At 45.6% G+C, this 24,582-nt stretch overlaps 1 protein-coding gene across 1 annotated transcript in view; it reads right to left on the bottom strand.

The window, feature by feature from the left end:
* DGKH (diacylglycerol kinase eta) overlaps positions 1-24,582 on the bottom strand; it is a 109,127-nt gene that overhangs the window by 8,796 nt on the left and 75,749 nt on the right. The window contains 12 exon segments of the mRNA XM_048494860.1: positions 688-793; positions 1,638-1,757; positions 2,725-2,817; positions 3,391-3,496; positions 5,696-5,862; positions 9,120-9,254; positions 9,514-9,627; positions 10,500-10,607; positions 10,990-11,086; positions 11,613-11,723; positions 13,722-13,839; positions 21,721-21,852. Coding sequence (XP_048350817.1) covers positions 688-793; positions 1,638-1,757; positions 2,725-2,817; positions 3,391-3,496; positions 5,696-5,862; positions 9,120-9,254; positions 9,514-9,627; positions 10,500-10,607; positions 10,990-11,086; positions 11,613-11,723; positions 13,722-13,839; positions 21,721-21,852 — 1,407 coding nt within the window.

The raw sequence follows: 24,582 nt of genomic DNA, 5'->3' as shown, positions 1-24,582 counted from the left end.
TAATTTTTGAGAGGATGGTGAAATCTACTCAGCTTGCATTTCCCAACAAACTTTTCTCGTTAACAATTTTCTTGATTGTATCTCCCTACCAGCAAATACAATTATCGTAATTCTGGAAGAGAGTGGCTTGTCATCTCTCTACCTTAAGAGAGAGTTTTTCATGTTGCTCTTTCTCCTGTTAGAATGTTGACCAGAGCAAAGAATTCAGAGGCATAAGCAATCAGCACACACTGACATATGTCCAAGCTTACAGGGCCTCATAACAGTCCTGCAATAATTGACAATAAAACGCAGAAACCATCCAGTTTACACAGCACCAGTAAAGGAAAGCAATTTTTTTCTGTTTTTCAGAAAGATTCTCCACCGTTACTGATCTTGCCAATGACAAAGAACCAATGATGTTCCAAGGAATCCCAGGATCTACAATTAGAATGGCCAGGATGACTAGTCCAATGACAGATGAATCAGTGAAAGGTATTTACGTATCATCTCAAAGTGAAGTAATGATTAATACAGCACAGAAGCTCACAAGCCTGGGTTTATAATTCACTTAGGAACAACATATGATAAGTCTTGGTGATTTAAATACTGACTGAATATGTGGAACACACCATACATTATCTGACCATGTAATAATAGATCTTTCTAATGCAGTTCTAATTTTCTTTGCAGTATCAAAAACTATACCAGGTTGAGGCTTGGTCTTCTGTGTTCTGGCCTTTTCCTTTTTGAACTTTGGCACTATACGAAATACCGTGCTTCTGTTTCTTTTAACGTATTCCAACGGAGGATCCTAAATAGAAAAGGAAACATTAAATTAAGGGTGAAATCTATAACATTTTCAGAAAATTGAATAAATTTAAGGGCACACAGATACCTAAAGTTGCTATGAATTCTGAACTTGCTGTAAATGAAAAATGAATCTGTGCACAAAAAAATGGTTCCTACCAGAATCCCTGAAAAGATGCAGTTTATGAATTGCAGTTTATATTTGGTTGGGGGTTTTTTGGTATTGTTTGGTATTGTGGTTATGGTATATATTGGGCAATTTTTGATATATGTTTTTACATTTTTGTGAAGGGTGTGTCATTAGGATTTCTTTTTTGATTAATCAGCAGCATTTATTGATGAGGTAGTCAAGCGTAACACTTGGCAAAGCCAGTTCTAACAAACTTGGCATCTCAGGTCCCATATATCCCTCCAGAGGATCCCCCCTCCCGAATTCTCAGAGGCAGCACCAGGGGCCGAGACTGTGAGTGTGCCCAGCCCCAAGGTCAGCAACAGATAGCAGAGGAGCCACCTGGTCTCCTGCCCACAAGATAACAGTCGTAACTCTTTTCTCATGGGACAGGCGAGGCAGGGGAGGCCTACTTCACTACAAAGCATGCAAAGCCATAAAGCGTGAGTCAAGGAAAGAATGCATAGATGGCAGTGGTTACATGTAACAGAGCTGGTTACATGTATCAAGACAAGCATTGGGTTGCCATGTACAGCTGGTTACACTGATTCAAGGGATCATCCATCTTGCCCAGATAAGCACCACCCTGACACAGAGAGGTTATGAAGTGATAACACCATTGCTGGATTTATATGCCTAATCAGATTAAAGCAGGTAGGTGAGGGTAACTCCTACCCACCTCATCATCATGTAGCCGAAGAACATAATACAGCCAAGGGATTTCAGCCAACTTCCTCAATTCAGCCTCCAAACTTTGCACAGCCATTGAGAGCAGCTCTTCGTGAGGAGATTCCAACTGCTGTGGAAACAAATCCAGCCAACATCTTCATGTCCCGTAAACAGGCACACTTCATTGCTCTCTTGTGCAATTAAATACGGATTTATTAAATCTGTCTTTCTCCAAAGAGCTCAGCGTAACAGCAACTTGCCCAATGTACCTCTTGGCAATGGCGGATGACGGGGGGTTGCTTCTGGGTTTCCACGTCCCTCGCCTAACATTCGGTAGCCACAAAATGCAAAGAACTGTTTGCCCACTCACGCATTTACCCTTCCCTACCCAAGGCACCAGATTTTCCACACAGAAGGAGAGCTGTGCACTGAAAACTTGTGACGCTTCTCTACTCAATCTCACAGAATTTCCCTTCTGGCCCCAGCCCATCGTACGTGTCTTTCATCCCTGTAGGTCCCATGGCTGCCTGCCCAGTGTTTCTGAGTGCTGAAGGGGACTCCCTCCTCCTCTTTTCACCTGGGGAAACCTGGAAAGATCCAACCCAGGGTCATTTTTTTTGCACACCAGAATTAGATTTGGTATAATAACAATCCTGGAAAGCCCAGTTCATGAAGGTGAACGGGCCCCACCAAATCCAGCAAGAGCTGAAGCTAAAATGCCATTCGAGCAACTGTTGCGGTCATGGCAATGAATCAACAAACTGACCCACAGCTATGAAGAAGTCATTTGGGCTGTGCTTCAAACCCCCCCCCTCTTTTCAACATCAATTCTTAGCCTTGAAAAAAGGTCCATCTTGGATACGACCCCCCCTGCCCCACTTCTCCAGCCCCCAACGGTTCCCCCCCATCTCCACTGCCACTTGCCCCTGTTCCCCCAAACACAGAAAGGTTACTACATCAGCAGCAGCAGCATAACCACATCAGCTCCTTCATGACTAGGTCAAGTTCAGGATGACGTCCTCCCTGAAGAATGGCAGAAATGGAGATTACTGTGTGCTAAGTAAGCCAACTAAAGGCTCAGTTTTATTCCCACTTACCAAAGGAACCCTTCCTACTAGCAAGGATTCCGTTTCATCATGAAGCGCCTTCACGCTGACCACTATTTCAAGGGCGATGTTTCGCGTAAGGCTCTAGGAAAAGAAACACAAGGGCCTTACATTTCAGCATGAACAGTTTGAAACAACGGGAAGCCAATACATCAGCAACAAATGTGCCTGGATTTCTTCTGCTGGAAACTAGCTGGGGTGTTCAGCCAAGACGGCAGTGTTTCCTCAAAGGCTCCAATGCAGGGTCCGGGGTCAGGAAAGGATGCTGCTGAGGGTGGAGGGACTCACAGGTAAGGCTGCCTGCTTGACTTGCTCTCCAGGTCTGCTCGTCACCTGCCATCTGGGCCATAATCACTCAATGCAGGGAAGAGGCTGGAAAAAAGTTGCATGAGGAGGCCTAGCAGCTCAGAAGCTTAACAGCCTTGGCTATTAATTATCAGGATACGCTGAAGAGTAGAAATGTTTCAAGACAGTCTGAGCCTGGCAACGTTTGGGACAAGAAAGGCAACTGCAATTTGTTTTCCACTGTACAGCAATCATATGGATCGTATAACCACATCACCTTTATGTGTAATGCCCCCTTTTGTGGGAATTCATTGTCGCTCTTTTATTTATTTCTTCTTTTTGTTATTGACAAAGCACCTACAATTGCTTTACCTCAGGAAATCTCAGGCTGGCTTCATTTAAGGCATGAGAACACGCATTCACGGCATGAGCCAGCTCTTGTTCCAGTAAGGTGTGTATTTTTGCAGCTTCACAGATTCTGGAAGAAGAGTTGGAGAAAACAGAGAAAGGACTGAGAAACGCGTTGCCAAACAGACTCTTGAATGCATTGATAAAAGCCACGGAACTCTACGCAACTGCCACGGAACTCTACCCATTTTGCAAGCCCACTGCATCCAGATTGATTGCTGAGCTGGCGCTGTTGCGGCAAAGATTGTGCACTGCGGAGGCACAGCACACCCAGCGACCTCAGACATCGTCCCAACACAATTCCGATGAACGCAATCAGGATCTCCCAGATCTGATCATGGCTTCCACTGCTTTGGGCCCCTCGTCCCTCTGCCCACCACGACGTCAAAAGTACAGGCTTGCTACAAATTATTAAGATGAATTTTTAAAAGTCCTCAGCTTTATTCATGTATATTGGAAATTCATAAAGACATGAACAAGACGCAAGTACAAAACAGGCAGCTCTAGACACTAATTTAATTGCCAAGTTGTTTTTCTTCCACAATATTGCAAAAACTGGACTTTCCTCTCTGTCTACTTGGCTAAAATTTCAGCTCATTTTTCTGGTTCCTCTCATGCTTTATATGCTACACCCTTCTTTGCTCTCTCGCCTTTCCTTCCCATCTCATCTTCTTCCATGCAGAATTCTGTTGCCAACATCCATCACTTGTCCTCACTCAGATTCCAAAATGTCTCTTTTCAAATCCCTCCTCTGGCTTCCCGGTGTGTTATGCAGCTCAACACCAGCCACAGTTTCCTACTGCAAACCTGCTTGTCCTAACCTGCCTGTCTGCAATTTATTGATCATTATCTAGCCTACAAACCGGGGTTCTAGACTACTCTTTCATAGAAAAGAGAACTTTTTTATTTCATTTTAATTTACTGACCTGGTCACTGTGATCCATGCAACAGTCACCTCTAGGCTGGATTATTGTAACTACGCCTCTAGACTGGATTATTGTAACTACACCTCTAGACTGGATTATTGTAACTCTACACTAGCCTGCCTCTGACTGTGATCCAGAAACTAAAAATCGTACACCATGCGGCAGCCAGACTGCTTACGGGAACATTTAATTGGGACCGGACCACTCCGGTCCTATACCATCTGCACTGGCTGCCCATCGAGTTTCAGGCCATCTTCAACGTATTGGTTTTGACCTTTAAGGCCATTAGTGGCATTGGACCTACAGATCTGAGGGACACCGTCTCCCTGTATCGCCTTGCTAGGTCCATCCGCTCTTCGAAGGAGCACCTGCTGGAAATCCCTGGCCCACAATGACTGTAGATTTGAATATCAATTAGATTCAAGTATCACAAGAAACAGATTTGCTGGAACTGAAGAAACCTTAATTCTGCGAGCAAGAAAGAAGCTAAGTGGCAGAGGATGCCCAAGGTGCATTTCCATGCTGGCAAATCAAGGCTTGTTGTTCTGTGAATGCAGCCCAGCTGCCTGAACTTTCTATGCACAGCTACCAGTTCAGTGCTACATGGGCCAGGTGACTTGGGCACTTCAAGGAAACACACCATAGAAGCATTCTGTAGAAAGAGTTCACTGACAAGGCACCTTCAGCATCATTTTAGGCATAAGTTACAAGTTGCTCAAACTGCCAGACTTGGCTCCAGTTCAGTTTAGGGCCCAGCAGGAACAAAATAAAAGGCCGGGTCAGACGAACATGAAGATGATCCACTGTCAGCAGTGAGAGCAGAGCCTGCTGGTGTCTCGGTCCAGAATGGAAACCTTTAAATTGATTAGACAGTGCCCTGCCCCAGCGGATAGGAGATGTGGTTGGCCTCCATGAAGTGCTCTTTTTTTGGCTAAATCTAGACAGTAGCACATAAGCTTAATTTCAGCTCAATATCCCTTAGAAAGACCATTCAAGATCCAATGAGAATTTGCCACTTTTGCCTGAGAATGGATGTACTGTACAAATTACCTTTAAAAACATATAGCCAAATTAACAGGAACAACATCATATCACAGCAGCACAAGACAAAGAACACATTTGCAGCACTTGCGTGATATACAGCAGATATCTAGTAAGCATAAAAGTTCTTAGATTCCAGAACATTAAAACTGTAATTAAAAAACACACTGTAAAGTAGGTTTTTCTGTGAACCCCTTAATGTAATGTTGTCAGAGTGATGACAAACATCCGGCCAAAATTTCAGAATGCCTTCTACTGCCAGGACTAAGTGCTGCTTCTGCAGATTTCCAGTTTCTCTGTACCTGGTGATCAGTTCTTCTGCAGCCTGAGAACAGAACTGGATCTGTGAAGCCTCTTCCTCCGTGGCCAGCTCCACAGCCTGTTGAGGGTACAAAGGAGATCTCAGGACTGGTTTGCAGGAATCACACTTCTGTTTGTCTTCCCAAGACTTCAGAGTACTTTCAAAGGCCTGCCAAAAAGGGAATAAGGTATTCAGCATTATTTGCATGTCTTCCATTTAAGGGTATTATGTATGCATTCATTCTGCGCACATGAATAACTTGAAAACAATGTTTTGTGTTTGAAAAATTCATTATGGCCAATTGCACACAAGGTACTTGCTATGTGATGGGAACAGATGTTCCTTGCAGCAAGATTTCTTGAACAGACCTGTTTCCACAAGTCCCGCTTTCACTTTCAATTCTCTCTGCAGCAAGCAAGACCACTTTCAGCACGTCTCTTCATTTGCTTCACCACCAAAGCAGGGAGATTTGCCAGAGGGCACAGCTTTGCCCCAGAGATCTTCCCTCTCCCTCGAGCCACTTTCCAGGTCTTCCCCCTCTCCCACCCTTCCATGTTGCTGGCTGCTTCAAGCAACAGAAAAGAAGCCCAATCAGACAACACCAACCTCTAATTGTCATATTTTTAGATACTGCTATAAAGAGAGCATGGAAAAAATAAGCCTCTGGCCTCCAGCAGCAGCAGCAGCAGCAAGTGTTGTGTGAAGGGGGAGGGAAGGGGAGGGGAAGATAATATCTGCTTTAAAATGGTCCCCTTCTTTAGCAGCCTGTGGTCCAGGGAACTGCTTTGTCTCTTTCATGGGGGAGGGGAGGGAGGGTTGCTTTTGGAACAGTAATATCAACCGAAGTACTGCTTAAAGGGCTAAAACAGCAGTCTTGACTACCGGGTGTAATGAAATCTGTGCCTCTTAAGAATCACTTGAAGGGTGGAGTTTAGAGATCCAGGCCTGGAGAGCTCTCTGCAGAAGAACTCGGGGAAAGGAGGGAGTGCCTCCTCACGTGTGATCAGAGAAACGCAAGGAAGGTCGTCTGCAAAGAGACCTGAGGAAAGCGTTCCATGTGTAATGGTCCTATAATTGTTAGAACAGCTGTCTAGATTCCTTACTATATTCAGTTTTTATTTCCATTGGTTCCACTAGGAACAACCAGTTGAGATGAAATACTTTGGCATTTTAGACCTCATCAGAGAGATCCCTCAGACCTGCTGAATTTCAGGCCAAAAGGAGAAAGGGTCTCTTTTATATATGCAAGTGAAATTCTCAGTTTGTATGGCAGTGTGATCTGTATTTATTCAGTTAATGTTTAATGCTACTTTTCAAAATGAACCCTCCAGGCAGCTCCTGGAATAAAACATAAGATTGGAGGGGTGGTGGTGGTGGTGGTTCATCAGTTCACAGCTGACTTCTGGTGGGGTTTTCAAGACGTTTAGAGGTGGTTTTGCATTGCCTGCCTCTGCATCACAACCCCGGAATTCCCATCCAAATGCTAGGCAGGTGAGATACACTCACAATTGCAAAATAAAGATTCCATAAAATCACATTATTACAATCTCAGACATAAAAAATAGACTTATAGAGTAAAAGATATCATTATCAAAGTCTCTCAAAATAAACCCCTGTGTGGTAAGACGCAGGCACTCAGGGTGGTCCATCTGGCACTGACTGGAGTCCAGGCCTTTTCCATTGCAGCTCTCACTCTGAGGATTGGGCTCCCCGAGGAAGTGAGGCAGGTCCTCTCTTGGAGCTCCTCAGGAGGTGCTTGCAGATTTTTCTCCTTGGCTGGTTGTGGAATGCCTTATGGCGGTCCACAATTTCCTTGGGAGAATTCTGCAAGAACCAGACCTGGTACTCGCCAGCCCTCCTTCAAGGTACAGCACAACAGTTTTAAGGTAACTCCACTGGCATTACTGGGGTCAAGAGATCAACCCACAGCTCAGTTTGCATCCATAATCACTGGGGAATTCCAGGAGTCCCTTTCACACATCTCTAACAAGAAGGAGACTCTTTCTGCTCTTCTGATTGCTCTGCCAGGTTAGTGCATCTGCCCTCCCTCCTCCAAGTCAGTTATCTTCAAGTTGTTGGAAGGGATGGATCTATCTCGTGGCACCATTTGTGGCAGTGAGATGCCAGACAGCCCCGTCTCATCACTGCTGCTCATGGACTGGCAGAATCATGCTTTGGTTGGCAGGAGACAGAAATGAACGCTGACATGGTCCCTCCTTGGAGCTCTTGCCTTTTCTTTGCAGGGATGGCGCTCCCCAACCCTTCATCCCATGTTGGTTTCCAGCTCAGTGACACTCTTAAGATGACCAGAACAAGGTGTCTTACTTTCAACCCTTTCCCTAATGAAAGAACAAGAACATCAGACTACCAGAAGAGTCCTGCTGGATCAGGCCAGCGAGGGTCCATCTCGTCTAGCAACCTGTCTCATCCCTGTGGCCAGCCAGTTCCTCTAGACAGGCCCCACTCTTCCCTTCCCTGACACTGTCTCCTGGTACTGAGAGAGGCTGACTGGCTCTGAAAAGTGGAGGTTTCCTGCAGCCACTGATAGACCTCTCTTATGTAAATCTGTCCAACCCTCTTTTAAAGTTGTCTGTGCCTATGGCCATCATTACATCCTCTAGCAGAGTGATGGCGAACCTCTGGCACCCGTGGCACTTGGAGCCCTCTCTGTGGGTACACACAGAGTTCGTCATGTGGGGGGCAGAAAATCCCCCCCCCCCCCCCGCACAGACACACACATACATCTAGGCTGGCCTGGCCATGACATGTGCACACCATGGTGAGCAGGGAGGACTCGGTTGGCGGGCCTGGTACCTGTGCTCCGGGTGGCTGCTGCCCGAGGGGCAGAGATGCTAGAGAGGCACAGAGTGGTGCATGCAGGACTTGATGGAGGCTAGAGCAGGCTGGCCCCTGCTCGAGCGGGTGGGGCAGAGGAAGAGGGAGCCAGCCATTTTTTTTCTAAACTAAAACCTCAGCATTCAGGTTAAATTGCCGGGTTGGCACTTTGCGATAAATAAGTGGGGTTTGGGTTGCAATTTGGGCACTCGGTCTCAAAAAGGTTCGCCATCACTGCTCTAGCAGCAAGTTCCACATTTTAATCACTTGTTGTGTAAAGAAGTTTATACTTTTGTGCAGAATCTACCACACATCAATGTTCAACTTCTAAGCAACTATTTGTTACAGCTCCTGCTGATAGAAAATTTTAACCATGAGAACCCTGCTTTCTTTGCAGTGTGTATGCATGTGAAACACCAAATGCCCAATGACCTAATAGCTCTGATGAAACTCCACTCCCAATGACGATACATCAAGGTATGTATACACATACCTTGATGTATCCTGCAGTGTTATTTCCCTAATGCAAGTGAATCAAGTTCTTCACAAAGACGTTAAATAACAGACGTAAAATCTTCACAGTAACATACTCTGTCACGGGTCAGCATTTGCGCTCTGTTTTTATGCACAATTTTAATAATTCCTGGTGGCTGGATCCATGCCTCTCCATCCACTTGTACTGGCACTCCTTCCTCTCCAAGTATGGTGATTTTTACGGATCGGCACTGAAAGACAACAAACAGGCTTCATTTGGGACTGATACGTTCAGGAAAACTGGCATCTCCCATGAAAAAGGATGGCTTTCAGTAGGCTTCAGGAAAGTGTTCAACATTTACTGCAATTTGCCACTCTGACACTTTATAACCCTCTCAAAATTGTAACACTATCAAAATTAAAACCAAAAGTCAAAACTTCATGTTTTCTCTCGCCTCGCCAGAGACTGCATTGGCAGCTCATTTTCAAAATTCCAGACAACACACACACCTGCGCGATCCGATGATGCTGTAGCTTGATGACACGGGAAACAGCCATCTGCATGCTGCCAAACACCGCAACAACCTCCAAGATCTTATCATCAAATGATGGTGCCCCAAATATCTGAAAGGGGAAAAGGAAGCATCAGTGGTAGCTTGTGATTGGAAGTGTGAGACCCCTCCCCTTTGAACCCCTCCTCCAGAACTTCCATGTTCCCCAGGCCCGGCTCCTGGACAGATTCACTGGCCTCAGAATGGTAGGAGATGGTAACAGTGAATCTTTTCTGTCCCTGGCTGGAAGATCCCTGTTCTCTTCCTCCTTGGTCTCCATTCAGAAGTCTCTTTCAAAGGGGTCGTTCCACCCTTTCCTCGTCCATTCCCCAATGAGCCCCCCCCCCCCCCCCCGGCTCTTTCCCATAGGAGGATCCCCCCATTATGTTCATCTGGATACTTGCTGTGCTCTCCCCCGTTTTACCTTATTGGTCCCATCCCCCGTCTCATCCCCCAGTATTTTCGGCTCTTCCCTACCTCCCTGCATCACCTCGAGAGACCCCACCTCTTTGCAAGTGGCTGGCATGTTACTTCGGAGCCTCTCGGGCTTTTTTCTTCCAGTGGTTTTATAGAAGCCTTTACTGGCTTGGACTTCACAGCAGAGGAGGTGAGCACCACGGAAGCAAAACCCCTCCACAATGGCCAGAGAGAAGAGCAAGGGTAACAAGCATCTTTCTGTTGTGGTCTCTAACTCATCAAAGAGCTCTGAAGACTTCAGCCCCAATATTCATGGAATGTATTTATACTCCAGCATCTTTTAAACTTAACTGGGAAATATGCAGGCTTTAGGACAACAATATGAAACACAACTTCAGGCACACCTTACAGTAGTTACACACCAAAACAACGCCTGTGAAAGTGGAAAGCTTTTGGCTATTCAAACTACCTATGAAGTAGAAGGAAAAGATTCAGGGCTTAGAATTTATTTTAAAAAATGCTACTTACATCATCCTCCTTTGTTCCACCCCAGAAATTAATCCCACCAGCATAACTTGGGATGTTCAAAACAGCGATGCCCTGAAGACTTGGAAGGGGAATGTACTGCCCGTCACACTGCAATCCATAAAAGAGATTACATAAAACCAGTGCGTCAATAAAGACTGATGCCCTAGTTTGACTCGAACTAACACAGGTCATTGCTGACCCCCGCCCACCCCATGGCTGCATTTATGAAAAATTTAAGGTGTTGAGTGGTCAGGTGACTGACATGAAAGGAAAGGGCCCCTCCTCTCCATTCTCTGCAGCCAAATGCCAACCAGAAGCCCCACCAAGTGACCACCTTGCCCACCTTTCTGATGCCTGGGGCTTGTGCCACTTTAGGAAGCTGCTAGATGAGGGAAGGACTGAGCTAGGACACTGGCATGGGAACAGAGCCGGGGGTCTCGGATCTCCTCCAGACCCCTGATTCTCACAGCTACATCACATAAAATCTTACCTCGAGCTGAACTTTTTGTTCTAGGTTCTTGTATGTTCGCTGCAATAACTCTTTTGTACCAAGAACGCCATACCACATCATATTCTTTGTTCTGCTTCTGAAAGCATAAGGGAGATGAATGAAAAAGCTTGAAAAACTCCATGTTCTTGTAAAATGCTAATTATTTTTAAGACATTCACAGAAAAAAGGACAGCCATTACATTGTCACAACCCCAGACTTGTTCAATGAAGGAATCAATACTTCGAAAGCAGAATCCTCATGTATTAATGGCAAGCAAAGGAAAGCTGTTGACTTATATTGTCAGAACTGAGTACATTAAAACAGGCAAAGCATTATATCCCCCAGACGATACGTCAGACCCACAACCCCCCTTCCCTCCTCTGAAGCAAAATGTACCGTTTCACACTCACACACACACACTCCTCAGCCGGTGAGAACTGGGATGAAAACACTGAAGCTTCCACTCCCCACAGCTGCAGAGAGATAAGGGCAGACTGATACAGCGAAACATTCCCAGACCTGCTTAAGCAATAAGCATTCAGTAGACAGAAATATGGCAGGACCTAGGCTAAGACACTAGAAGGTCATGACATACATATCTATTTCAAAGAGACATAATTACCTGCATTTTTCAGGGTGCTCCTCCCGCTTATTATTAAATTCTAATGAAATCTTTGCATCTAATCCAATGCCAAAATAATTGTTCATGACACACTTCTCTGAATATCCTTCCCTATCAAAGAAATATACAAGTCTATAATTATCACAATACACAGGTTTGACTGCAGCCATGATATGTACAGTTCCAACAAGGGTACAGTTCTGGATTTTCAATGAATTCAACATTCTTGTCCATCCTGCAGTTCCCCCCACCATGCAACAGCCAGCAAATTAATCAAAGTGCAGCACTACAGAAAAATGACGTCCATAACTCATGTAAATCATGCACACATAAGTTACGCAGGCTTCTTTTGCATAACCGCCCCTCTGCAAGGCATGCAGAGGAGCCTTGAGCAATGCAGGGCTCTGAAATACCATCTGCCTTCCTTGAGCACCGGGGAGCTGATTCAGAGACACCGCCGACTTCTGAGATTCCCCAGAGGCCTTGTTCACAAAAGTGAATGCTGATTTTTACCAGCCCATGAGGGCTAGAAACTTACAGTAAAATGAATAATGCCCTGGTCCTAATGCCTAATTCAATGTGCAGCACCAGATTTCATCACTTTTAGGGGTTTATGTAAAATATGCCTGGCTACAGGTGCAAAGCGTGCTGCAAATAATCTGGGGGATGGCGGGGAGGGAAATCCCTCGGTGCTAAAACTATTGTATTTGAGGGGATCTGCACTTATAAAAACATAGCAATGGGTAGCTTTTCATGCACACCTTCAGCAAAGCAAGGGTTAATGACTGATGTTTTCAATGCTGGGCTAGGGTTGCAAACAAGCATGCAGGAAAATGCCTGTCCCTTTAACAGAGGTGTAACGTGTGGAAACCAGTAGCTGGTGTTTTTCATAGCATGGTGGTCAACAACATCCCATGATGCCTCAGTTAAAGGGACAGGGCATTTTTCCCCTCACAGGCTAATGAAAGCACTAGTTGGGACATTGCCACACCAGCCCTGCCACCAAGTCAGTCCTTCCACAGGCCAATGCTTTACAGAGCCAGGCCTCTGCCTTCGCTGCTTCCTTCCGCTAGCCTCCTGGCTACCGAACACGGTTGTATGGAGATCTGGGTCCCATGTACATCCCTTCACTGCATAGGTCACTTTCCTTCAGTCATGCACCCCATTTTGAAAGTGCCTGCCAAACTATTCTGTGTATTTGTTTAAATATTTAGAGGCTTCCTTTCTCCGGAACCAAAACGTCACTCAGGATGTGTTCCAGGAGGAACAGGGAATTCAAATCTAAATACTTGATTTTCTGCTTCCTCTGCGAAGGGCCCTTCCTTCCCATGAACCGCTAAGTGACTCCCTGAACTGCATGTCATATGCATGAGCAGAAGGTATTCCTTCACCTTCTGGAGCGGTCTTCAACATGGTAGACATACAGTCCACCAAGAGTGAGTTATCTGCTGATCCTACTCTTCTGCTTCTGCCCTTATCTTCTCTGGACCTGGAGCTGCTATGGGACGTTCATTCCCATCAGTCTCAGGGACTCCACTACATGAATTGCTCACAAAACAGGAGGAATGGTTACGCTTAGCTATTTTCTTGCCTAAACTCTTACATTCTTATTTGGACAGGAGGAAGAGAAGACAAGGGATCCCATGGGGGGGATCTGCTGACTGAGTGGACTCTCCTTCCTTCTTATCTTCTGCAACTCTGCTCAATGGCAAGTTAAAGGGCTAATAAGAAAGATACTATTGACCCCGTTGCCCATGTCCAAAATCCAGCGCTACTTGAAGCTACTGTTTCCCTAGGCGACAAAAAAGCCCCGCCTTTGTGCCTGAGAGGGGAGAGCCCGCCAGTCGCCAGGATGCTCTCCTGTCCTCTTTTGTACAGGTCTTGAATTGAGAGTCTGAAGTCCTTTTCAATGGAAAATTCTGAACAGTTCCAGGAAACTTGAGCAAAACACATTCCCTCTCCCTGTCCGGACATCTGGAGTCACAAGCGTTAAAAAAAATGTCTGCGTGACTTACCAAACATTAATTTTGTGTGGAAAAAGAGAGAAAGAAAATGGCAAATGAATGAGAACAAAAATAACAACATAAATTAAATAATGGTTTTTCTTACAGTGATTCTTGATCAGGATCAATAAAAGGTGTAGCACCAAATGGATCAATGTTTGCTAGCAACATTTTGCTGATAATGGAACTCCCTGCAATAGAGGCAGCTAGACCTGCCCTTAGACCTGATGGGAAAAGGGGAAACAAAATCCATGTTTTAAAAAACAAATCTTTTTGAAACAGACTGCATGAAATGGATACCAAATATCATTGTCCTATAATCAAAGAGAGGGTAATTGCCAGAACAACTGGCATTTGAAAGAATACGTCACACTTCCAGTTTCTTTTCTGCAGATCTCCTGCGAAATCAACAGTCTACAACTAGAGAGCAACTTCAGCAGGGCTGGGGTTATTTGAGATTGTCAGGATGACGTGAAGGTATGAACACAAAAAGAGAAGAAAGCAACGTACAAACCAACCAAAAGAGTCAAATCAAAGTCAGCCAAAAGCCTTGGGAATGAGCAACTGTAAGCAATTCTTCATTATACCCTTTAGCGGTAAGATCCCTTTATATCGACACTTGAAACATGACTTTAAATGCAGAGAACGTAACAGCGAAGGGGCGAACCAGTGAAAGTTAGGAGTGTTTAAGAAATGTTACTTAACATAAATTCCAGTTCTTCAGCAAACGCAGGGAGAAACTTTACAACCTGGGATACACCACTTCTACTTGGAAGACAGGGCCACACTGCAATCTCACCAGGGGAGGGGATACTGGCTTCCCCAGGCCAGCCAGCCCCCCATGCCCCTTAACACAACTATGAAGGCAACCAGAAAGTCCAGCATTTTACTGAGGAACACAGGGGACAGAGCCATTAGGCTCTTTCCACCCTAGAGAATGGCCCAAATCAAAAACTCCCAAAGGAAGACAGACGGCCCTCTAGACAGGAGGAAGGACAGGATTTTACCCGAAGCTACGTTTTCTTTTCTCTTTCCCTCGCATGTTCAGTCTTAAGATTTGGGGTGTTAAATAGCAGCACCATCCCCTACTGCAGACTTCATTTTTAGGAACCCTGCCTAATCCAAGCCCTTGTACTTGGTGATTGTGTGAACCAGCCCACATGTGGTGCTGACCTTTGCAGAGTGATTCCACCTTCACCCCCGAAGAAACAGCTCCTCACTAAGTAGAATGGAAAAAAATAATCACATAGAAGAGTTCCAGCAGTGGCGTAGGAGGTTAAGAGCTCATGTATCTAATCTGGAGGAACAGGGTTTGATTCCCACACATGCCAGCTGGGTGACCGTGGGCTAGTCACAGCTCTTCTGAGCTCTCTCAGCCCCACCCACCTCACAGGGTGTTTGTTGTGAGGGGGGAAGGGCAAGGAGATTGTAAGCCCCTTTGAGTCTCCTACAGGAGAGAAAGGGGGGATATAAATCCAAACTCTTCTTCTTCTTCTTCTTCTTCTTCTTCTTCTTCTTCTTCTTCTCCCAACTGTTTTATATGTGGTACAAACGTTTTCCCAGACCTGCCTTGGAGACCTTTTCTTACCCAGAGCCTCCTGCTTAGGTCATACTTTAGATCCTTCCTAACAATCAAAGAAATGAAAGGGAAATTTGAAGCAATAGAGCTCTTCCAAGCCACAGAAATGGGAGTCTGTCAAAATCTTAACAAGCATATGCCAACAATTATGGAATGGCCCACACTCTAGAAGTGGTCAATTTACATTCCAATAAGAGATGTCAAAGATGCAGCAACTATCAGATGAGAGAGTTCGGAGAGAGCTGTGACGTGAACATTGGTCACCCCTCTGATGTGCTCTATGCCCATATCAGGAGGAGGTAAGCCTCTTTGTGGAGCACAGATGACTTCGACCAACCCTGCTTGCTGATGCATGCCTTGGCTGCAATGTTATCAGTCCATACTAAGACATGGGAGTGAAGGACCAATTCCGTCAGTGGATCAAGGCCAGTCATGTGGCTTGCAACCCCAGAAAATTTATGGGAAAGGATGACTCAGTCACTGACCATGTGCCTTGGATCAGAATGTTGCACAGCACGGCTCCCCAGAGTAGCTGGCGTCAGTGATGATCTGATGTCTGGTTTGGATGAGATCGCATTTGCCTTGCATCACATTCTTGGTGTTTGTCCACCAAGCTAGGCTGATCTTGACTTGCCTTGGAACCATGATGGAAATATTCCTTCTGTTGGAGATCTGCCATGATTGAAGTAGATGTAGGTGCTGGGGTTTCCTGGAGTAAAATCGTGTGGGGAAGGAAGGTTATAAGCCTTCAACTCGACTGGCCCTTGCCTCCTTCTCTGTCTGTGATTGTCGGCTTTTGCAGTGGCAAATGAGGTAGAGGGGTGTATAGTTTAGATTTTTTCCCACTCCTGGTCACTGACTTGTGTGTATTGTGCCCACTCACACACTAGCAGCAATAGTATTGTGGGTACATCTTGTTGCAGTTACTGTCCCGTGCCCTAGTAAGAATGCTTTGCACCACACATTGATTATCAGCCAAAAGAGGTCAGCTCTGCAGTTGGCTTGCAGGTCAAAAGAACTGCAGTTAGATTCAGCTCCTCCCACAACAACAACAACAGAAGAAGTAACAAGAAAGAACAATAAAACACAAAGAGTTCCACACAGTCCCCGGTTGCTGTCCCAAAGCCAGGGCAGATGTGGGAAGCTGGAGAGAACCTGCCTGGATGGATTCAGATGTTGACTCTCCTGTCTTTCAACTAGGAGTTGATAGTGTCCTAGATGCTGAGATTGCCCTCTGGACACAGGGGAGGGAGAAATAAGTGGAATTTGAGTACTTTACTGTGTGTGTAGCATTCAAAGCTTCAGTGGTATCTAACTTGTCCTGGATTACACTACAAATCTGGATTACACTGTCCATTATCTGACTTGATGCAACAGCTGGATCATAGGTACAAGTCTTTGAAGGCTGCTGGTACTCCGTACAAATGCAGGATCTGCCAGAGGGACTCTCGGTGAATACTGTAAAAAGCTTTCTGGAAGTCGATGAAGTTGATGGCCAGTGGGTGTTGATATTCAATGCACTGCTCTATGATGAGTCGGAAGGTGAAGATTTGTTCACTGCAGGACCTTCCACTGCGAAATCCAGCTTGTTCCCCTCTCAGGCGTTGCTCCAGGGCACTCTGCAGTCGCTGGAGTAGGATTGTGCAGAATGCTTTCCCCGGAACTGAGAGGAGTGTGATTGGTGCATTCTGAGATATTGCCCTTCTTGGGGAACCTGATTATGGCACCTCTTCACCTATCTTCTGGGACTGCACCCCTTTGCCAGTGACGTCAGTGCTTCTGCCATTGCCTTCCCACCATGTTTTAGGATCTCTGCGGGTGTTTCCTCCAACCCAGCTGCCTTGTTGTTGTTCTTGAGAGTCTTGATCGCAGTCAATGGCAATCTCGCCAGTGTTCACTTGGAGCTCCTCTTGGGCATCTTCTGGATCAAAGTCATATGTGGTGGTCGGGCCTGGTTGGTTGAGGGTTTCTGGAAAGTGTTCAATCCACCTTTTGTTCTGCTCATCTTGGGTGTTAGGAGCTTTCCATTCTTGTCCCTCATCGGGACATTAAAGCTATTCCTGGTTCCAGTCAGTTCATTGATGATGCTGTTGAGGGTTTGGGTTAGTTGTTTTTTGTGCTTCTGCGCCTTTCTGTTCCAGCCAATCCTTCGTTTTTTCGCCAGCTTTTCTTAACAAGCCGGTCAAGCTCTGTATAATTTCGGCTTCTTTCTTCCATTTCATCTGCGCCTTCAGCCTGCTCCCATTTCAGTTTTATGACTTTTCTTTCAACAATCAGCTTCACGTTCGGTCTTGGATCCAGTGTTCCTTCCGTCGCCCTCGGCGTCTCCCAATAGTGTTTCAGGCACATTCTGTGATGGTGTCCCTAAGGCAACTCCAGAGGTCTTCTATGTCTGCCATTTCCCTGAGAAAGTTGAAGCAATTATGCAGTTCCAAGGCGAAGGTGGTGGCAGTGGCCGGGTCCCTGAGTTCCTCTATTGCGAATGGTTTCTTTGCTATGGTCTTTCTTACGTTTCGGAGCTTGAGCTTGATTTCTGTTCTGACTAGATAATGGTCTGAGCCAACATCTGTCTTTCTGTAGACCCTTGCATCACACATTGCTGACCTCCACTTCTGGCTGATGCAGATGAAGTAGATTCCATTGAAGGTTTGCCCATCTGGTGACCCCAAGTCTTCTTGTGGATCCTCTGATGTTGGAAATGTGTGTTCCCAACACACATAAGAACATAAGAACATAAGAACAAGCCAGCTGGATCAGACCAGAGTCCATCTAGTCCAGCTCTCTGCTACTCGCAGTGGCCCACCAGGTGCCTTTGGGAGTTCACATGTAGGATGTGAAAGCAATGGCCTTCTGCGGCTGTTGCTCCCGAGCACCTGGACTGTTAAGGCATTTGCAATCTCAGATCAAAGAGGATCAAGATTGGTAGCCATAAATTGACTTCTCCTCCATAAATCTGTCCAAGCCCCTTTTAAAGCTATCCAGGTTAGTGGCCATCACCACCTCCTGTGGCAGCATATTCCAAACACCAATCACACGTTGCGTGAAGAAGTGTTTCCTTTTATTAGTTCTAATTCTTCCCCCCAGCATTTTCAATGAATGCCCCCTGGTTCTAGTATTGTGAGAAAGAGAGAAAAATTTCTCTCTGTCAACATTTTCTACCCCATGCATAATTTTATAGACTTCAATCATATCCCTGCTCAGACGCCTCCTCTCCAAACCACACAGACCCCAACGCTGCAGCCTCTCCTGATAAGGAAGGTGCTCCAGTCCCTCAATCATCCTCGTTGCCCTTCTCTGCACTTTTTCTATCTCTTCAATATCCTTTTTGAGATGTGGTGACCAGAACTGAACACAGTACTCCAAGTGTGGTCGCACCACGGCTTTATATAAGGGCATGACAATCTTTGCAGTTTTATTATCAATTCCTTTCCTGATTATCCCCAGCATAGAGTTTGCCTTTTTCACAGCTGCCATACATTGAGTTGACATTCCCATGGAACTATCAATTAAGACGCCCAAATCCCTTTCCTGGTCTGTGACTGATAGCACTGACCCCTGTAGCGTGTATGTGAAGTTTGGATTTTTTGCGCCTATGTGCATCACTTTGCATTTTGCTACATTGAACTGCATTTGCCATTTCTTAGCCCACTCACCTAATTTATCAAGGTCCGCTTGGAGCTCCTCAGAATCCTTTGTGGTTCTCACCACCCTACATAATTTGGTATCATCTGCAAACTTGGCCACCACGCTACCCACCCCTACTTCCAGGTCATTTATGAATAGGTTAAAGAGCACTGGTCCCAATACGGATCCTTGGGGGACACCACTCCCCACATCTCTCCATTGTGAGAATTTCCCATTTACACCCACTCTTTGCTTCCTGTTTCTCAACCAGTTTTTAATCCATAGGAGGACTTCCCCTCTTATTCCTTCATTGCTGAGTTTTCTCAATAGTCTCTGGTGAGGAACTTTGTCAAAAGCCTTTTGGAAATCCAAGTAGACAATGTCCACTGGTTCCCCCTTATCCACATGCCTATTTACATCCTCAAAGAACTCTAGTAAGTTTGTAAGACAGGATTTGCCTCTGCAAAAAGCCATGCTGACTCTTTCTCAGCAGGTTTTGCTTTTGTACATGTTTTATAATTTTATCTTTAATGACAGATTCTACTAATTTACCAGGAACAGATGTCAAACTGACTGGCCTGTAATTTCCCGGGTCCCCCCTAGATCCTTTCTTAAAGATTGGTGTGACATTGGCCATCTTCCAGTCTTCAGGGATGGAGCCTGATTTCAAGGATAAGTTGCATATTAAAGTGAGAACATCAGCAATTTCATGCTTGAGCTCTTTAAGAACTCTTGGGTGAATGCAATCTGGGCCAGGGGATTTGGTAGCATTTAGTTTACAGAACGACACCAATCGCTCGCTGTTGTCACTGAGCTGTTGTCACTGAGCTGAGCAGAGGATGTGGGGGCTCCAATCACGTTCTTGAATCCTTGTCGGTTGCCACATAATTGGGCATTGAAATTACCAATCAGGAGCTTTAGGTCTTGATTTGGGATGTTAGCAAAGATGTCTTGAAGCTGTTTGTAAAATTCATTCTTTATTGCATCATCTGCGCTGTCCGTTGGCGCATAGACCTGTGCAACAGTTGCTCTGGCATGTCTATGAGCAAAACGGGCTGTGATGATCCAGTTGTTGATGGAATGCCGAGGAGTACTTTTTCAGCTCATTTTGCTCAGGATAAGGCCAACTCCACGTTCAGCCAGATCACACACATCCAGCTGTTCTAGCCCCAACTGTGCGCTGGTGCCTCCGAGACAGACTGTGTGGAGAGCTACTCAACAGGTGCACTGGGCTGGAGCAATGGGGAATGCTTCGCCTGCCGCTTCTGTGCGTCAAGTAAATAGCAACCCCATTCCTCTGCATTTGTTTTGAAGCTTTCTTGATGGCTGCTATTGAATCAAGGCTTTGCCCATTTCACAGCCATGGCTCTGAGCGCTGTGAATGTCAGCACCTTCAGGTTCCCACATGCACTAACCACTCACTGGCTCTTGTGGTCTGCATGATGGGATCAGCACTGGGAGAAGGTCCCATGGACTGTCCACTGCCCTATGGGAAAAGTCAGACACTTACCATTTAACAACCCTCCTGGTCACTGCTGGGGAGAAGAACCATAGGGTGGACCTGCCTGCAGTGGAGGAGGTGGAGACTGTGGTCAGCTGGAGAAATGAACTGGCCCGTCAAGCCAATGGTTGAAGTCTGCCTGACCACGGTGTATGGTGGGGGGATCCAGAAGGACTTGCTCTGCGGGTGGGCCTGCGGCTGCCTTGGAACATGGTCCCCACAATCCTGGGGCACCTCGCCTGGCCAGGCCAGCAACCAGCTAGAGAGGGGGAGCTCGACAAGGTCAATGAAGGCAACAGCTTGCCAGGCTCCCAGGGGGATCACTCCTCCGCAGCAGGGCAAGCTGAGACCCAGCCATCCTCTGCACCCGCTGGTGCAGCCGTAACGCCTGCAGCTATTGTTTGAATCAAAGTCTACTGGAGGGGGAGGGGGATCACAAAAGAGTTTCTTTTTTTAATAGCAAGAAGGAAGAGAAAAGTGGTCCACAGAAGCCAGAGACAGGGTATGTGTGGCGGGAATGGCAACTCTGGTTTGCTGGACACTCTGGAGCATGAAGAGAAAGCATCTGGCAAGCAAAAGAGAGTAGCCCGGCCCTTGTTTGGAGCCTGTGGGAGGAAGCACCTTTGACGCAGGACATCTTTCACAATTCCTAGGGAAGTTCCCTTTCAAAGCTGACATGGATCTATCTTCCAGTTCACCCGGGCAAAGGAAGGGGCCCACGGCCGCCCCCTGGTCTCACACCAGGACTGAAGCCGTTCCAAGGAGTCTTTGGGCATGCAGACAAAAGAGGGCAGCCACTGGGGAGGGAACATTCGGAGATGAAGGGCTTTGTGTTTTTATAAAAGGCAACCACTTAGCTTGCTACTTCTATACATTTTACCCAGCAGTGCTAAAAGCTGCTTGCTGGGGCAATCTTCAGTGGGGAACAAAAAGTCTAAAAGGTTAAGGCTCTCACGTCCTCACCACAACAGTCATCTGCTTTCCCCTGGCAGCCCTAATGGCTACGCTGTGCAATACACAAAGCATCCAAAAGGAAAAGGATCACAGGACAGCCTGTGCCGGGTAGTTCTGCCTTTAGCGATGCTCAGGCTGATTTATCCACAATCACAGCACAGGCCTGGAAGGATTTGCAGAGTGTTGGGGTGATTTAAGGGCTCAAGACAGAAATTCTACAATGGGCTTACGTCAATCCCCAGTACATTGAAAATATTACCTTCATCATCATATCACATTTGTCTGGAATCTTGATGTCAAATCAATGTTCAGATCAACATGCTGTGACTTTACAAATTAGGGGCAAAGTTAAACAAACTACTTCGATATATTCAGAGGGGGTGGGGGAGAAATCTGGCACTTTATCAATCAAATGAAAGGACTAACCAAATACTGAATCTTTGTTACCTGGACAAATTATTCTTGTGTTAAGCACTGGAAGATTTTCTTTGCTGGCTGCACAGACTGGGGCTGAAAGTGTACTTGCATGCGAAGAAATTCGACTTCTCCGTCCATCTGGAGATCTGGGGGCAGTTTTGACTGTTCAGAGGGGACAGGTAAGAAGAATATATGAAGAATGCACGCATCCCTAAATACAGGTAAATAGGTTTCTAACACAGAAAACTTTTATCAATCAATCAATCAGTAAACTGTATTGCACTCAGCCACAGGCCTTCACAATCTACAGGACTTGAAAAACACATAAATCTAAAACATGTATACTACATACTAAAATTAAATCTGCTAAAATCCATATAACACTTAATTTCTTATTTGCAACCCTCTTGAGGGTTCTTCATATAACCAAATATATAAACCAGAGACTTAGGAGAACCTTCTAGCTGTCTACAGGGTCCACAATATATGTTAATTGTAGACAAAAGATTCATTTTGTGGTGATCTTTGCTCTGATTTTTCTAGCAGCCACAGCAAAGAATGTCATTCTATGGATCAGAATAGAATTACATCCGATAATAAAAATGTTTGTCTGTCCATTTCAGAGCAAGAGTGAAGAACAGTTAGTACAATTACTAGGAATTTTTTCCTAAGCTCAATATACAAGTGGCAATGCAAAACATAATGAGGAAGATCTTCTGCTGAATTACCATGTATACAGATGCACTGTGCCAGTGGGTTTTTTTGCAACAGCAGACTGCGATTAACTCCACTGGCCTACTCTAGGACAGCAGTGAAGTGTCATATACTTGGTGGTTCTGTTTTGCAACCTTATAGTTAGCCAGCAGAGGTGGAGCTACAAGGGGACTGGGGGGGGGGGTGCGCGAGCACCAGGCGCTTGCCTTGGGGAAGAGAGGCAGCAAAAATTTCAGGTTTTTTTTGTATTTTTTAGTGTTTTTCAGTTTTTGGCCTGCAGGAGGCGCCGTTTTTAGGCTAGCAGCACCAAAATTTCAGGGAGTTTTCGGGGGACTCTCCTGATGATACCACCCGTTAGGTGAGGTTTGTTTCAGGGGGTCCAAAGTTATGGACTCCCAAACGGGGTGCCCTATCCTCCATTGTTTCCATTGGGAGCTAATAGGAGATGGGGGCTACACCTTTGAGAGTCCATAACTTTGAACTGCACCAAACCTGGCTGGTATCATCAGGATAGTCTCCTAAAGATACCCTGAAATGTTGATGCTGCTAGCCTAAAAACTGCGCCCCCTGCTGGCTGAAAACTGAAAAAACACTAAAAAATACAAAAAACACAAACGGGGGGAGCAAAACTCAGATTTTCCACGGGGCTCCATTTTCCCTAGCTACGCCTCTGTTAGCCAGATCTGTCACTGCCCTCCCTACTGAAGCATTATCTGCAGACATGGCTGATGAGGCTTCTGGAGGGGACAACACTTCCCCCTGTGAGCTACCCAGTGTGATCTGCTAACATCCCAACACTTCTCCTCTCCTTTCCCAGCTACGAGGGGGAGAGGGGAGGGGTTGTTGCTGGCTATATCTCACCCTGTCTTTCCCAGGTTTCTCAGACCTGGCTATGGAGAATTATGGTTATTTGCTTCAATAAAGACTGCTTCAATAAAGAGCTGAATTAAAGACTGCCATTATCAATACTGGACTCTTGTTAATGTCTATTGACAGGCAACCTTAACATGAAGTGAATGCTATTCCAAGATTGTATGCCGATATGCCAGTCAACTAAGGAGCTCTGAGTTGGTCTTTTTTAAAGTTCTTGTACCAGGGGGGAAATTTCAAATGAACAATGATATGACTGTCAATTAGGACATCTTCTTTATAGACCCATTCTTACAGATCAGAGTTGCTCCCTGAAGGCCGGAAGAGACCATCCGCGATCGTGTTATGGAAAACAAAGTTCTCATGAAACTCAGCATGAGCCTTGCTGTTATTTAGCAGTAAGTATAAACAATGCTTACTGGTTATATCAATGTTGTTTGAGTTTTTTTCCCCAGGTTTTTAGAATGACTGAGTTTTTATGAAAGAGACACCTGTTTCATGCATTGCGCTTCTAAAGTTTATTTTTAAATGACATATCCTCCTCCCATGAGCAAGAGGCTTTCTTCATAATGCTTGCTTCTTACTGATTAAATCCCCTCTGTGGATTCTAGGAGGAGTATGAATGAGAAGTCAAGATACATTAATTTTATTTATTTATTTATTTATTTCATTTATTGATTGATTGATTGATTGATTGATTGATTACTGCCTTTCTCCCCAGATGGACTCCCAAAAGGGCTTACATTGTTCTTCATTCCTTCCCTTTATCATCACAACAACCCCATGAGGTAAGTTAGGCTGAGAGTGTGTAATTGGCCCAAGGTCACCCAGCCAGCTTCCATGACAGAGCAGGGGGATTTGAATCTGGGTCCCCAGATCCTACTCTGAACTGCAGTCAACAAAAAACACATTAACACAAAGATGAATGAATCAAGCAAAATGATTTGTTAATCTGTGAAAGTAAATATCAGGCTGGATCTAAAACACCAGGAGTGAGAAGAGATCACAGAACAGGATTTTCTCTCCCATTGCAATGCATGAATCCTTTCCCGCAGTTCAGGGAGCCCTGACAAGCAGAATTAGGGTGAGGAGAGGGGCTTGAAGTGAGGGTCTCCAGCTTGGGGGGAGGTAGGGTAGCATAATTTGACACATACCCCCCGCCCCATCAAAGTGCCTCTAGGGCCAGCTCACTGTTCAGTAAATGTCACTGTCTGAAAAAACCTGAAGTTTTTCTATTGGGAGTCGGGACTATTAGGAGATGACATCCCCAATCAGTACAGGCAGCTTTTCAAGTATTTGTCTGCTGCT

This window comes from Sphaerodactylus townsendi, linkage group LG04 (genome assembly GCF_021028975.2).
Source record: "Sphaerodactylus townsendi isolate TG3544 linkage group LG04, MPM_Stown_v2.3, whole genome shotgun sequence".
NCBI classification, from domain to species: Eukaryota; Metazoa; Chordata; class Lepidosauria; order Squamata; family Sphaerodactylidae; genus Sphaerodactylus; species Sphaerodactylus townsendi.
This window is presented reverse-complemented; position numbering and strand designations above follow the sequence as displayed.